At 37.3% G+C, this 15,549-nt stretch overlaps 1 protein-coding gene across 1 annotated transcript in view; it reads left to right on the top strand.

Moving 5' to 3' along the window:
• The window catches only part of LOC137396368 (uncharacterized), an 82,603-nt gene extending 68,972 nt beyond the window's left edge, over positions 1–13,631 (top strand). Inside the window, exons 12-16 of the mRNA XM_068082613.1 lie at positions 4,740–4,984; positions 10,787–10,993; positions 11,435–11,985; positions 12,203–12,268; positions 12,944–13,631. Of these exons, the coding sequence (XP_067938714.1) occupies positions 4,740–4,984; positions 10,787–10,993; positions 11,435–11,985; positions 12,203–12,268; positions 12,944–13,184 (1,310 nt within the window). The 3' untranslated portion in view covers positions 13,185–13,631. The remainder of the gene's footprint in view (positions 1–4,739; positions 4,985–10,786; positions 10,994–11,434; positions 11,986–12,202; positions 12,269–12,943) is intronic.
• Positions 13,632–15,549: the final 1,918 nt, after the last annotated feature.

The raw sequence follows: 15,549 nt of genomic DNA, 5'->3' as shown, positions 1-15,549 counted from the left end.
ATATTCTTTTCTGGTGAAAACATGGCAACCAGGGGTTTATGATCAGTAATGAGCGTGAAACGTCTCCCATATAGATACTGTCTAAACTTAGTCACTCCATAGATGATAGAAAGCGCTTCTTTCTCTATCTGTGAGTAATTCTTTTGGTGCACGCTCAATGTCTTTGATGCATGTGCTAGTGGTCTTTCAGCTCCATTTTCCTCTTGTAGGAGTACTGCCCCAATTCCATAGTTAGATGCGTCTGTTGCTAGAACCAGCGGTTTACTCTGGTCAAAATGGGTAAGTTTGGTAGCCTTGATGACACTATCTTTAAGAACATGGAAGGCCTTGTCACACTCGTCAGTCCAGTCAAACTCGACATTTTCACGAAGAAACTTGTAGAGGGGGGCTGCTTTGCTAGACAGGTCAGCAATGTATGAGCCATAATAGTTGATCTTGCCCAAAAACGCCTGTAGCTGTTGTAAGTTCTGTGGTCGTGGAAGCTGTTCAATAGCCTCTATTGCAGAATTCGAGGGAGTCTTGCCGTTCTTGTCTATTATGTGACCTAGGTATTCAACAGCATTCTTAAAGAACTCGCATTTCTCTCTTTGTATGCGGAGCCCATACTCCTGTAGTCTAGCTAAGAGTTTGTCGAGGTTAGACCAGTGCTCACTCTCACTGCTACCAGTGACAATCAGATCATCCAAGTATGCTGCAACTCCAGGTAAGTCAGCAATCATTGAGTCCATGCATCGCTGAAACTGTGCAGGGCTTGATGCCAATCCAAAACACATCCTGTTGTAGCGAAACAAACCACATTGAGTGTTGATGACACACAACTTCTTTGCATTATCATCTAACTCTAGTTGCAAGTAGGCATCTGCCAGGTCTATCTTGGAAAAGTGTACCCCGCCTCTCAACTTTTCTAGCAACTCTTCAAGGCTTGGTAATGGGTGTTGATCAATTGATATTTGTTGGTTCAACATCTTGAAATCACCACATATACGCACTCTTCCATTTGGTTTGGAAACTGCTACTATTGGAGCAGCATAATCACTAAAGTCCACATGTTCCAAAACACCAGCTTTAACTAATCGATCTAGCTCTTCTTTTACAGCTTGGCGTCTAGAGAATGGCACTACACGAGGTTTAGAAAAGCTTGGTGTGCTTCCTGGTTTCAAGCGTACTGGTACTTTTACCTTTTTACATCGGCCAAGACCTGTCTTGAAGACATCAGAGTACTTAGAGGAGAGTGCAGCGATTTTGTCCCTAAATCCAATAGGGTTACTTCCTGTGACAGTACAGGTAACATCACAACTACCCTGTGTCAATATAGCTAGCCCCTGCTGAGAGAGACCGAATTTGTCACTCCAATCTAGACCAAAAAGGTTTGAGCCTTGTGTTGTGTTTACAACAAGAAGTTTGAGATTTTGTTTTTCCACATCTCCTACCTTCACACTAACTGAACATTGTCCTTTAATCTGTAACTCACTCTGCCCATATGCTTTAAGATGGGTACTGACAGGTAAGAGGGGGGGTGATCCAAGACTTTGGTAGCCTTGCAAATCAACTATAGAGCAAGTAGCCCCTGTGTCCCATTGAAGCATTGCATCATGACCATTGACAACAGTTTTGATCCAAACCTTTCTATTGACTCGTTGGAAAAGATTATCTGAAACTGCATGTACTGAATGATAAGGTTCACTTGCATCAGTGAGCACACTTAACACAGAGTTTTCAACTGTCCTAGCAGACTGTTCTGTCTGACTTTGTGCTGCTGTCTTAGCCATACAGACAGCCTCAATGTGACCTTTGACCTCACATTTCCTGCAGACAAATGCTCTGCAGGGACAATTTTTTTGTCATGTTTAATGTAACAGCTAGGGCAAGACTTCAACATACCTGTGTTCTGTGCATTAGCTTGTTGCTTTCCAATGGTTTGTTGACCTCGGCGTGATCTTTGCTTGTACTGACCTGACATTTTGTTTACTGTGTCTTCGATAGCTGGAGAAGTTGTCTCCCCCTTGAGAATTTTATCGGTCTCCGTTGTCTTGATGAATGCTGTAGCCTTCTTAAGAACATCATTAAGAGAGGGATCAGCATCAAGTAGACACTGGCGACGTACATCAGCATGTGGCGTCTCTTTAATGATTATGTCACGAATTTGTTCATCAACATAACTAGTGCCACAGCCTGTGCTTTTGCACGTGAAAGCACAGTGCCGTGCGAGTCCACGAAGTTCTGCAGCCCAATCAACATAGGACTGACCAGTCTTCATCTTACATTGAGAAAATTCAAATCTTGCTGCCTGAACATGTATGGTATCTGCAAAGTGTTCATTAAGTTTCTCCGACAACTCAGTAAATGACTTGCTTGTAATATCCTCTGCGCCAAATAAGTTTGACAACAAGTCGTATGTCTCAGCTCCTACCCAAGATAGTAAGCATGCTCGTTTCTGACTGTCATCTACCACCCGATACACATTAAAGTGCTGATTGAAACGTTGAAGGTACTGGTTACATTTTTCTTTACCCCTGTCGTATGCTTCAAACTTGGGTATGGCGACAGCTACTGGTATTGATGCAGCACTATCACTCTTGGTAGCTTCAAACAAGGAGATAAACTGCTTCTGTAGATCAGCGTTTTGCTGCTGGAACTGTTGTTGCTGTTTCTGCATAGCATCGATCAAAGCTTTTATGTTAAGATCCATAGCAAGACAATAGAAAAATGCTGGCTGTGAGTCCACAATGTTCGTTCCTGACACCAGTTGTTGTATTGTAGTTGTTGTATTGTATTATCACAATAAGTCTTGTATCACAGAAAACACAGCTAACAGGTAAGAAGCACATAAAGGAACTGACTTAGTTAGCAAGCCCATAGCTATGGGTTATTAGACAATTATGCGATTATAGCACAGCTAAAAGAAAGCTGACTGCACAGCTAATATGTGACACTATGCATGTAACACTATTCTATGCATGTGACACTATTCTATGCATGTGACACTATTCTATGCATGTGACACTATTCTATGCATGTGACACTATTCTATGCATGTGACACTATTCTATGCATGTAACACTATTCTATGCATGTAACACTATTCTATGCATGTGACACTATTCTATGCGTGTGACACTATTCTATGCATGTGACACTATTCTATGGATGTAACACTATTCTATGCATGTAACACTATTCTATGCATGTAACTCTATTCTATGCATGTAACACTATTCTATGCATGTAACACTATTCTATGCATGTGACACTATTCTATGCATGTGACACTATTCTATGCATGTGACACTATTCTATGCATGTGACACTATTCTATGCATGTAACACTATTCTATGCATGTAATACTATTCTATGCATGTGACACTATTCTATGCATGTAATACTATTCTATGCATGTAACACTATTCTATGCATGTAACACTATTCTATGCATGTGACACTATTCTATGGATGTAACACTATTCTATGCATGTAACACTATTCTATGCATGTAACTCTATTCTATGCATGTAACACTATTCTATGCATGTAACACTATTCTATGCATGTGACACTATTCTATGCATGTAACACTATTCTATGCATGTGACACTATTCTATACATGTAACACTATTCTATGCATGTGACACTATTCTATGCATGTGACACTATTCTATGCATGTAATACTATTCTATGCATGTAACACTATTCTATGCATGTAACACTATTCTATGCATGTGACACTATTCTATGCATGTAACACTATTCTATGCATGTAACACTATTCTATGCATGTGACACTATTCTATGCATGTAACACTATTCTATGCATGTGACACTATTCTATGCATGTAATACTATTCTATGCATGTGACACTATTCTATGCATGTGACACTATTCTATGCATGTAATACTATTCTATGCATGTGACACTATTCTATGCATGTAATACTATTCTATGCATGTAATACTATTCTATGCATGTAACACTATTCTATGCATGTGACACTATTCTATGCATGTAACACTATTCTATGCATGTAACACTATTCTATGCATGTGACACTATTCTATGCATGTGACACTGTTCTATGCATGTAACACTATTCTATGCATGTAATACTATTCTATGCATGTGACACTATTCTATGCATGTGACACTATTCTATGCATGTAAGACTATTCTATGCATGTAACACTATTCTATGCATGTAATACTATTCTATGCATGTAACACTATTCTATGCATGTAACACTATTCTATGCATGTGACACTATTCTATGCATGTGACACTATTCTATGCATGTAATACTATTCTATGCATGTGACACTATTCTATGCATGTAATACTATTCTATGCATGTGACACTATTCTATGCATGTAACACTATTCTATGCATGTAACACTATTCTATGCATGTGACACTATTCTATGCATGTAATACTATTCTATGCATGTAACACTATTCTATGCATGTGACACTATTCTATGCATGTAACACTATTCTATGCATGTAACACTATTCTATGCATGTAACACTATTCTATGCATGTAATAGTTTCGAATTGAGTAATGCTCAGTATTTCACAATTAAACACGTTAGTTTTCAAGATTGCATGACTTGGTCCCACATAAGCTTATATATAACGTAGCCATAAATAGACAGCTTCCTTATCAATTCAGTTACAGGTTTGGTTGAAATTTTATGTATTTATCTCCTTTGTATCACTCACTCTATTTGCCGCTTTTTTTAGCCGCTTTGCAAGTCATTCAGGAAATGGCTGTCGTCAATGAATTTGCACATAATCGAAATAAACTTGGTGATGTCAGTCTTACTACTAGATCAGTCATCGAGTCTCGATCAACCTGCCCTCCTGCCACTCGACGGGTCGCTTCAGCCAACTCACCCAGAGTTGGCCCAGGTCTCAGAAAAAGAGCTAGTTCTGCCGGTGCTAGTATGGCTGTTCTAGAACATTCTTCAGTTGGTCAACAGGATCTGGTGAGCATCGGATAGTGCGCATCTAGCTTGTGTCACTATTAACCCACTCAGGACTGTTCCCGAATACCTCGGGAAGAGTTGTGCTCTCCAGGGCCCATTCCCGAAGTACTCGGGTTAAACTTTGATTTGCTCTATTGCTTAGCTGTTTAGGTACATCGGTTTTATTCATTCACCAAACGAAGTTTAAGAGTCTGGGCATCATTTTGATACCAAATATGTGATTGGACAAGAAAGTTTTAACTAACAAATTATGTGATAGATATCAACTGTTTTGGAAATTTGATGATCGCCATATTGGAAAAGGTTTATCCGAACGATGGCAAAATTTTTAAGTGAATTAGATGCGGTAATCAGCTCAGGGGAAGAAAATAGCAACAAAAGTAATGTTCAAGAAGAAAATGAGAATTTTCTGATGGAAGAAGGTAAGTTTTATGTGGCTATTTATAGAATTTTACCGAAAAAAAAAAACGATAAAAAGCCGAAATTTTTCTTGTGAATTTCTAACAAACTTTATTCTAACAGTGTAAGATATGGATTTTTTTCATGATACACATGATTATAACATTTTCAATCCAATAAATTTTAGATCTTTTTGCAGCATGAACTCATCACTCTATTACCCCATAATAAACAATAGTTTTATGATTTCCTTGTAGAACTACAAGATAATAAAAATTTCTTATTTCATTTATAACCAATTGTTCAACCCACAATTAGTCAAGCATATAGTTCTCAACCTCAACATCTACTATAAACTAGCCTCAACCACTAAACTCTAATATTGGTCGATAGGGGACACTTACCACAGTAATCATCTTCATGACTTTTTGTGTTTATATTTACAGTATCAAAAAATGTTTGCAATTTGTATTACCAATTGTTAGCTGCAGTAGACTACTTATTTTCAATTTGTTATTAGGTATTTACCCTGAAAAGCTACTAAAGCACAATTTTTTCTAGGCTGTACAAGAAGTTTGAAAGCAAATAGGTTGCTTACTACCGATCATATTTGCTACATGTAGGTGAAGACAGTCAAGGGCTTGTGAGTGATGATGCCATTGTTGATGAGCCTAGGGCTTCAACACCAATATCTGATGAATACTGCATCAACTAATTTATAATGGCAGCAAATATGCATGTGTAGTTGGCATCAAATAACTCTCACCGTGTCATAATTTTTTAATGAACACACCCTTATTATACATGTATATATTGTTTCGTTTTCATGCATATTCATTTTTACTGTATTTTTTACAATATATTTTACTGTATTTTTACACCTATTTTTTTGCTAGTAATTGATTGTCTGTTAGCTGGTAACTTGAGTATTTTTTATGCATAATATATTCATAATAACCTCTGCAATGCATTTCAATATAAATTAACAAATTGTTTGATTATATAATTGATAAAACTGTCAGTGACGTAGTGTTGGTTAAAAGCTAGTAACACCTGTTCTATTGCTCGGAATTGAGAAATCTTTTTTTTTATTTGCTGCTGATAAAGTTTGCTATCAATCTAACATAGGTCCAACAATGTCAGTATCAAAAAACTGCTTGTGAGCTGCTACGAAACATGAAAAACAATTTTGATAAAAAAAAAGTTCACAGAATTATTAGAAATTGTGGTCAGTAGAATTTGTAAAGGTGCACAAAAATTTATATCACATTGTAGCCTGGAATGTCTTTGTTATGCTGCAAAAAACAAATCAAGATTATTTTGAAAAGAACTCTAGTTATACTCAATTTTGTGTAGCTCTATTTTAATTGTAAGGCCAGTGAAAAATTAATTGGGCTGGGGGAGCAGTCAACCAATAACTAATTAGTCCTGAATGGGTTAAAGATGTGGTTGCGTCAAAAAGGTCGATTTATTGAAATTAAGACCACTAAAAGGCTAAAACATCAGCTACAATTTGATGTCATTTTTGTCTTTGTAGACTAACCCTGTCCAGAGGTATATGCGTTTTTATGAGGCCATCTTTTAAAAAGCTCAGATTTCACCGGGGGCTTCATTCTAACGTAACGAGTGATACATCTAAAAAGAGTCCACGAGCGATAGATATAAGATCGCTTCATTATCCAATCATCAGCACGAATTTTTTGTATAGGTCGTAATAAATGTTATGACTTGTAAAACGCGCTGTCTGTGATCTTGAAGTTAGGGATTTTACTCTATTGTTAAATCGCATCGATATTTACTAAATTAATTAACATTGTTACTTTAATAAATTACTCGATCGAACGTTTTATTGATGAACAGCAGAATTGTAAAAATGCTTCCAGTTACTGCAAAGATGACTCTGAGTTTTCTGAGCATTGGGTGGCTTAAAGTTTGGGACCAGGCCTGCCAACTCTCACGCATTGGGCATGAGAAACATGCAATTGCCTCATGCCTCACTCCCGTGTCACACAATTGCCCCTTTTACCCAAGCAAACCTGTTTTTTGCCCCAATCTCCAAGTACCCATATGGAGTTATATTATCTTTCGCTGTGGTGTTTTTGTACGGTATGAAAATTTACCCCACTGATCAAATCCTCGCGTTTTCGTTGCCCCCAAAATAGACTCTCACTCCTTTCCCCACTCTAGGGTTGGCAGGCCTGTTTGTGACAGACAGCTTATAGTTAGAACGTACAGACGTCAGCAGCGTTATGTTACAGAGGAAGATAGGAGAATGGAGGTAAAATTATCTTTTACTTTTAGTTTCTTATAAATATACTGCTGTGTTTACATTTAGATTATATTTCTCTGTTTGAGATGCATCAAAAAATTCGAATTAATGAAATTAAGACCCATAAAAGGCTAAAACATCAGCTACAATTTGATGCCATTTTTGTCTTTGTAGACCAACCCTGTCCAGAGATATATGCATTTGAATAAGGCCCTCTTTTAAAAAGCTCCCTTAGCCAATCATCAGCGCGAACTTTTTATATAGGCCGCAATAAATGTTATCACTCGTAAAACGCGTTGTCTGTGATCTCAAAATTAGGGATTTTACTCTATTATTAATTTGCATGGACATCGACATTTACTAAATTAATTAACATCGTTACTTTAATTAATTACTCGATCGACACGTTTTATTGGCGAACAACATACATGTAAATGTATAATTGCTGTAAAGTTACTGCGAGGGTGACTCCGAGTTTTTTTGGCATCAGGTAGTTGAAGTTCTACGGAGGAAGCTCGGAGAATGGAGGTAAATTTATCTTTTACTTTGAGTCTCCTATAGAGTTTCCTGTTGAGTTTACATTCAGATTTTATTTCCCTGTTTGAGGCTAAAATGTAATTTCCTGCGCGCGCGAGATACGTATGTACAGTAAGTTCTTGACGGCTTCTTTTTAATCTTTAGCGTCTACCTATACAATGGCTTAGATTGATGAATATACTAAAGGTAATATTTTAGTACTCACTAATACATGTACTAATTAATAAAATTGTAACTTTTTGCTATCACTAATCATCGTTTTATATTTTTTTATCGGTTCACCTAGCTACATTTGCTTCAAATTTTCTGTGGCATTTTTATCTAGTAAATTAGATTTATGATTTGACATTAGATGTTCACTTTTCACTTGTAGAAAGTTAAGAAAATTGATTGACCAATGCAAATCTTTAATTTCCAGAACCAAAACTTTGAATCGTTGGCTTGGCATACTGGTGCCTTTGTTAAACGTTTATTCGTTTTTAAAATTACACTCGCAATCTATCAAACTCCCAATTTGGAAGCGGTCAATAGACACGCTTTAGAATGACATATCTATGAATGACATATATTTATTGCATTTGTTTTACTGATTACAGAATGTTTATGTCGTCCCACCAGCCGAAGAAGCTTTGTCAGTGTGGAAACTGCCATAAAGGGGAAAGAGAGACTTGAATGTGTGCTGCATAAACCATGATGTTTTGTTTGAGTTTGTTGCAGTAGATGAATTTGTCTTATTGTATCAGCTAAAACTATGTGAGTGGCCATGACTTGATGAATATTTTTAATAAAAGCTTTATGCCGAGATGAAAATATTTATTTTTGCTAGTAAAAATTATACATGTATAATAAAATAATATTGTTGAAGTTAATGCAAGACAGGATTTGCAGAATATTGTAGTGAATTGGATATGGTATATGGATGTCCGCAGAACTGGAGAATGTGAGTTCAAATCCAGTTTGCAGCAGACTTCTCATCCTTAAAACTCTATCCCTATGTATATTCTTTCCAAAGACGCGGCTTACTAGTAACTAGGAAACTAGTACTGTAGTCGGCGTGGGCAATGATATACAGCCCCGCCCAAAGGATAGGCGACGGACATAAGGTGGGCGGGACTTATGGGAGGCTGTATATCGTTAGTATGGGTAGCTGCGGAACTGTGCTGATACAAAGACGTTATTCAACATAGTTAGCTTGACAAAATTACCGTAGACCGGTAGAATTGGTAGCCGGTACCCAAATGTTTACACAACATTTGGAGAAATTGATTAAAACAAATTTTCAATTCTCGTTATTTGATGCCTTTGAAACATTCATAATAATACATCTGTAGCTGGATTTAAAATTTTATTCTAGCCAACATAAGCAAATACAAAATAAGATATATGCCAATAGAGCCGCGTAGGACTAGACTTTTATCGCAAATAGCCGATGTGAATACGAGAGATAGAGACAGGTTGTACAACGCGTGACATCATTTTGGGCAAGTCTGGGCACGTTTTTGTAGCCTGAGCGTTTTTACGGCGATCAGATTTTTCGGTTTTAATCTTCAAATATCTTGGCAATGCGATCACGTAACACAACAAACAACATATCAACTGATAGAGAAGAAAAATGCTTTCTTTTAAGATCAACTCAAATTTGACGCAACCACATCTTTAAGCGACATTGTGTAGATGCCCACCCATAACAAGCAATAACATAACTCTCAGGCTATGTAAGGTGTCATAATATAACCATGCTCGAGTTCACATCTTTTATGCTATAAAATTCATATATATATTTGTGATGTTCCAACGAGTTCTTTTGTTAGGTTAATTGGTTGGTTTCGGACTGTCACTGCTTTTATTGGGTGTCATTGTTTACAGAAGCAAAGTTTTGCGAAGACTACTTTTGCAAGGCGCTGCCTTCACTGCTAAAAATCTTAAATCTGCCATCGGTGGTAGCAGTATCTGCTCTTGTGATTAATATGACATCCCATTGCAACAAACGGGATGTATCTGCTTTGCTTTCATGCAGATTTTGGGCTCGCCCCTTTGTTCATTTGATAGAATTCACAGCAGTAGCAACTGCTTATGTTATTGTGTCACCCTTTTTTACAGGTGCGCTAGTATGGCAGGTTTCTTGCCTCCCTGGTAAACCTGGTACTAAAGAAACCTGCTGGCAGGTGTCTTTAGTAGATCGGCTGTATGTAAAAGATGTAATGGCTGTTGATTGGTCAGCTTGCGGAATATACCAACACAATAGCCAGCACTCTGATTCATAGGATAGCTGATGTGACTGAAGTAGAAGTTGTGTTTAATTCGTAGGGGTTGTATATAGGGGCCCACGTTATATATATCTGGGCGCATCAGGAGAAACAAAAGCTTTTTGTGAGTTTTAACATTTTCTCAGGCCTATGTGTTAGATAGTTTTCTTCTACATGCTTATAGCTACAGTAGAGGTATTTTGTTTACACGCTTTTCTAGCTCACCCTCTCAAGAACGTTGAGTTGATCCCTAGTTTTGGCTGATCAGCTCATTTCTTAGAAGGTTTGGGATTGAAGCGGATTAACGTTATTCGTTACCAGTGACTTATTATTGCCATCTCACTTTGATAGGAGACAGTCATAGGTGCACAGCCAGAACGCTTCACTACTTCTCGGTTAGAAATTGCATCAACTATCAGTAATTGGCCGAATGTGGATGAAGAGGCATTGCTGAGAGAACAGGCAACTCCACAGCTCAATAGAATTTCCTCTGCGGCTAGTAAACATTCTCGAGAGAGTATGGGAAAATATGTTCCTACGCCAAATGAAGCTAAAGAGGTGAGAAATGAAACAAGACTGTGATATGATTGTAGAAACCATACAATATTTCATATATTTAATTACTGACTATTCATTATTTCATATATTTTATTACTGACTATACATTACGTCATATATTTAATTACTGAATATACAACACTTCATATATTTTATTACTGACTATACATTACTTCATATATTTAATTACTGTCTATACATTACTTCATATATTTAATTACTGTCTATACATTACTTCATATATTTAATTACTGTCTATACAATACTTCGTATATTTAGTTACTGACTGTACAATATTTCATATATGTGTTAAAAACTACAGATGCGGCGAATGCTGAACTGGGAAGTGGCAAGGCAGGACTCTATAGCATCTCGATGACGGACTGTTTTGTCTTTACTGTCTCGAGCATCTACTATTCTTGTTAATGTCTAACCTTTTAGGGAGAGCCTCAAGTGCGAACAATAGTCATTGACATGCCCCCTCTCAAGCAGCATGAGAACTCGCCTGCCCCACCGCCACCTTCACCAGAGCCTTCCAACAAGCAAAAAGCTTTGAAAGAGGGCACTATGCAAGCCAACAAGTCTGAGCAGGTTGTTGATGTCGTACTTGGAGATACAGTAGATGCGTTAGCAGCCGTCCCACACCCTCTCTTTCGCGTTGCCTCGACTGATGCCGCGCAAAACGACATATGGATGGAAAGAGACTCAAAAAATCTTGAAGAAGATTCTGCCCTGCATACTAGCGAGGACCTTAAAACACATTTTCCAGAAACTTATTTTAGCAACTCTGTTCAATTGCATGCTAATTTAATTGGCTCCTCGGACAATGTTATTCCGGCGCATAACCAATCAGTGGCTGATGAGGTAGTTGACCAATCGGAACTCGAGCAGAAACTTAGCCGGTACATGGATCTCGGGCTTGAGAATGATAAAGGGAATGACTCACTAAGCTTGGTACCTGACAAGCTTTACAATGAGATGGACATGGAAAGGTAGGGCAGCTTAGCCTTAGTCATGCGATGTTTTAGTTGCCAAATCGCACTGAGAGAAAGCTTGATGATGTTACAAGTTTTAAAGTTGTATTTTACATTTATTTTTGTACTACATAATTGGCATGTTTTTTTAAAGTAGCAAAACTCTCATGGGACTGTTTCGTATTATGTTCTCGGCCAGTATTCATGATTTAGTATTTACCATTTCTGATTTTAGGGAGATAAGTTTGTCAGTCACACCTCCCAGCGTGCTAAACACGCCAGAGTTGTCCCTCTTCAGCAAGTAAGACGTGTTTATTTTGTTCAACTTGCCTTTTGGTTCCTCGTTGGTATAAAGACAATTGATCGGTTTGTGAGCAAGTGAGTCGCAAGATAGTAGCAGTACGATCATTTGAACTACCGTGTAGTTAATTTAGATTTCTTATGCGGAGAGGGTATGTGAGAGTGTATATGAAAGGGTGTATGATAGGGTATATGATAGGGTATATGTGAGGCTATATGATCAAGTATATGATAGGGTGTATTTCACAGTAGGATATATAATAGGGTGTATGAAGTACCAATACTATGTGTGTGCACTTCCTATTTTAAGGAGAATTTCTGTGATCTTTTTTGTTCATTGGGTGCATGAAGGTACATAATAGACAAGTGAGTGGCAAAGAAACCTCGACGACTGGAGACATACTGAGTTGCAGCAAGTAGCCATTGATTCTTCATTTTCTACAAATTTTTACAGACCTGTTGTGTTTGTAGAGCGTAAACAACATTTTGCTCCGCTAGTGGCTTTTTCTGGCGATTGATCCGTAACTGCTGTTCATTGATTCACTGTTCCCTGTTCATTAATCTGGTCAATTGATCTCCATCACCCGCTGTTCACAGGTCAATTCATCTCCATTACTTACTGTTCACAGGTCAATTGATCTCCATTACCTACTCTTAAACCAGATTCTACTTTCAGACCACGGCTTGTTCCAGTCTCAAATGACCTGGCCCATTCCACAGAAGTACAAAGTCTTTCAACAGAGGATTTGTCTACTCTTGCTAAAGAGTTCATTTCGGTTGAGGAGTTAACTTCATCTACTAAAGCTGTAAAGAATAAGGATCACTCTTTGAAATCAAACATGGCTGAAGGGCCATGTCCGACACCAGATGTAGCTGCAGTGATGAGACCAGATGATGAAGGGGGACTATTCGGATAATAGACATCAGCCATAACATTTCCAAGAATATGTCTGGTTTTCCTTCAAGTATAACACACTATTTTCTTATCTTTGTTGTCCATTATATTTTAGCAAAAAGTTCTAATATATTACTATCAGAAAGCATTACCACAAAGCTCTAGATATGACTGTTAATTTGTATGAAAAGTAGAACTACTACATGTATGCATGTACGTATGTATGTACATATGTAAGTACATATGTAGGTCCATCCAACTAATTTCACTCTTGTTCAACGCTGATTTTGTTTGTATTTCTAAAGTCTCCATTCTTGCTAATACAATACTTGCTGCTCAGAGTATAAACATGCTTACAGCTCTCAATCGACTCTCTGAGTCTCTTAGTATCTGCTTGTATTTTCAGTTTTTGACAGTTTCAGTGATCAATGGATTGTTTAAAGCCTTATGAAGGTCTGTTAAAAATAAGAGAGAAGCTTAAAAATTCATTCAAAGTGATGAATGCTAAAAATATAAATCTTTCATTCAAACAAGTTTTAGCAATAAACTTTTATTTAATTAATGATTTGAATGTTTAAATCGATGTTATGTATACTAAAAGTAGCACTTTGCAATTTAATAGGACTAATGTAATAGATTCAAAATTAAACTTAATAAATACTTATTAGTACTTAACAGCACTTTTAAGGATTACTCTAGAAAGTTTGTCATAATTTAGATTGTTTATCTTGCTTACTGGGCAAACTGATGAATTGCTAATTTTCAGTTGCAGGTGGATTTTATCACATGTTAGCTGAGGCCTGATTGCAGCTTCCTATTTTATGAGAAAATATCAAATTTAGCAGAATGAATAACGTTATCTCTATCCCTGATACAATCTGGCCTCATTTCTATACTTGTGGCTTGAAAGGTAATGTTGGTAGTTTTAAAAAAAGCTAGCTTGGCGTATGCCTACTAGGTGACTAACTGGAAATCAATATTTTGGTATAGACACAAGGGGATGAAGTCTAGACATAGGGATTTAATGGTATAGACACAAGAGGATGAAGTCTACACATAGGGACTTAATGGTATAGACACAAGAGGATGAAGTCTAGACATAGGGATTTAATGGTATAGACACAAGAGGATGAAGTCTAGACATAGGGATTTAATGGTATAGACACAAGGGGATGAAGTCTAGTCATAGGGATTTAATGGTATAGACACAAGGGGATGAAGTCTAGACATAGGGATTTAATGGTATAGACACAAGAGGATGAAGTCTAGACATAGGGATTTAATGGTATAGACACAAGAGGATGAAGTCTAGACATAGGGATTTAATGGTATAGACACAAGAGGATGAAGTCTAGACATAGGGACTTAATGGTATAGACACAAGAGGATGAAGTCTAGACCTAGGGATTTAATGGTATAGACACAAGAGGATGAAGTCTAGACATAGGGATTTACTGGTATAGACACAAGAGGATGAAGTCTAGACATAGGGATTTAATGGTATAGACACAAGAGGATGAAGTCTAGACATAGGGATTTAATGGTATAGACACAAGGGGATGAAGTCTAGTCATAGGGATTTAATGGTATAGACACAAGAGGATGAAGTCTAGACATAGGGATTTAATGGTATAGACACAAGGGGATGAAGTCTAGTCATAGGGATTTAATGGTATAGACACAAGAGGATGAAGTCTAGACATAGGGATTTAATAGTATAGACACAAGAGGATGAAGTCTAGACATAGGGATTTAATGGTATAGACACAAGAGGATGAAGTCTAGACATAGGGATTTAATGGTATAGACACAAGAGGATGAAGTCTAGACATAGGGATTTAATGGTATAGACACAAGAGGATGAAGTCTAGACATAGGGACTTAATGGTATAGACACAAGAGGATGAAGTCTAGACATAGGGATTTAATGGTATAGACACAAGAGGATGAAGTCTAGACATAGGGATTTAATGGTATAGACACAAGGGGATGAAGTCTAGACATAGGGATTTAATAGTATAGACACAAGAGGATGAAGTCTAGACATAGGGATTTAATGGTATAGACACAAGAGGATGAAGTCTAGACATAGGGATTTAATGGTATAGACACAAGGGGATGAAGTCTAGACATAGGGATTTAATGGTATAGACACAAGAGGATGAAGTCTAGACATAGGGATTTAATGGTATAGACACAAGGGGATGAAGTCTAGACATAGGGATTTAATGGTATAGACACAAGGGGATGAAGTCTAGACATAGGGATTTAATGGTATAGACACAAGAGGATGAAGTCTAGACATAGGGATTTAATGGTATAGACACAAGAGGATAAAGTCTAGACATAGGGATTTAATGGTATAGACACAAGAGGATGAAGTCTAG

This window comes from Watersipora subatra, chromosome 5, assembly GCF_963576615.1.
Source record: "Watersipora subatra chromosome 5, tzWatSuba1.1, whole genome shotgun sequence".
In the NCBI taxonomy this organism is placed as follows: Eukaryota; Metazoa; Bryozoa; class Gymnolaemata; order Cheilostomatida; family Watersiporidae; genus Watersipora; species Watersipora subatra.
Note: the sequence above shows the minus strand (reverse complement) of the source record. Positions and strands in the feature narration are given on the sequence as shown.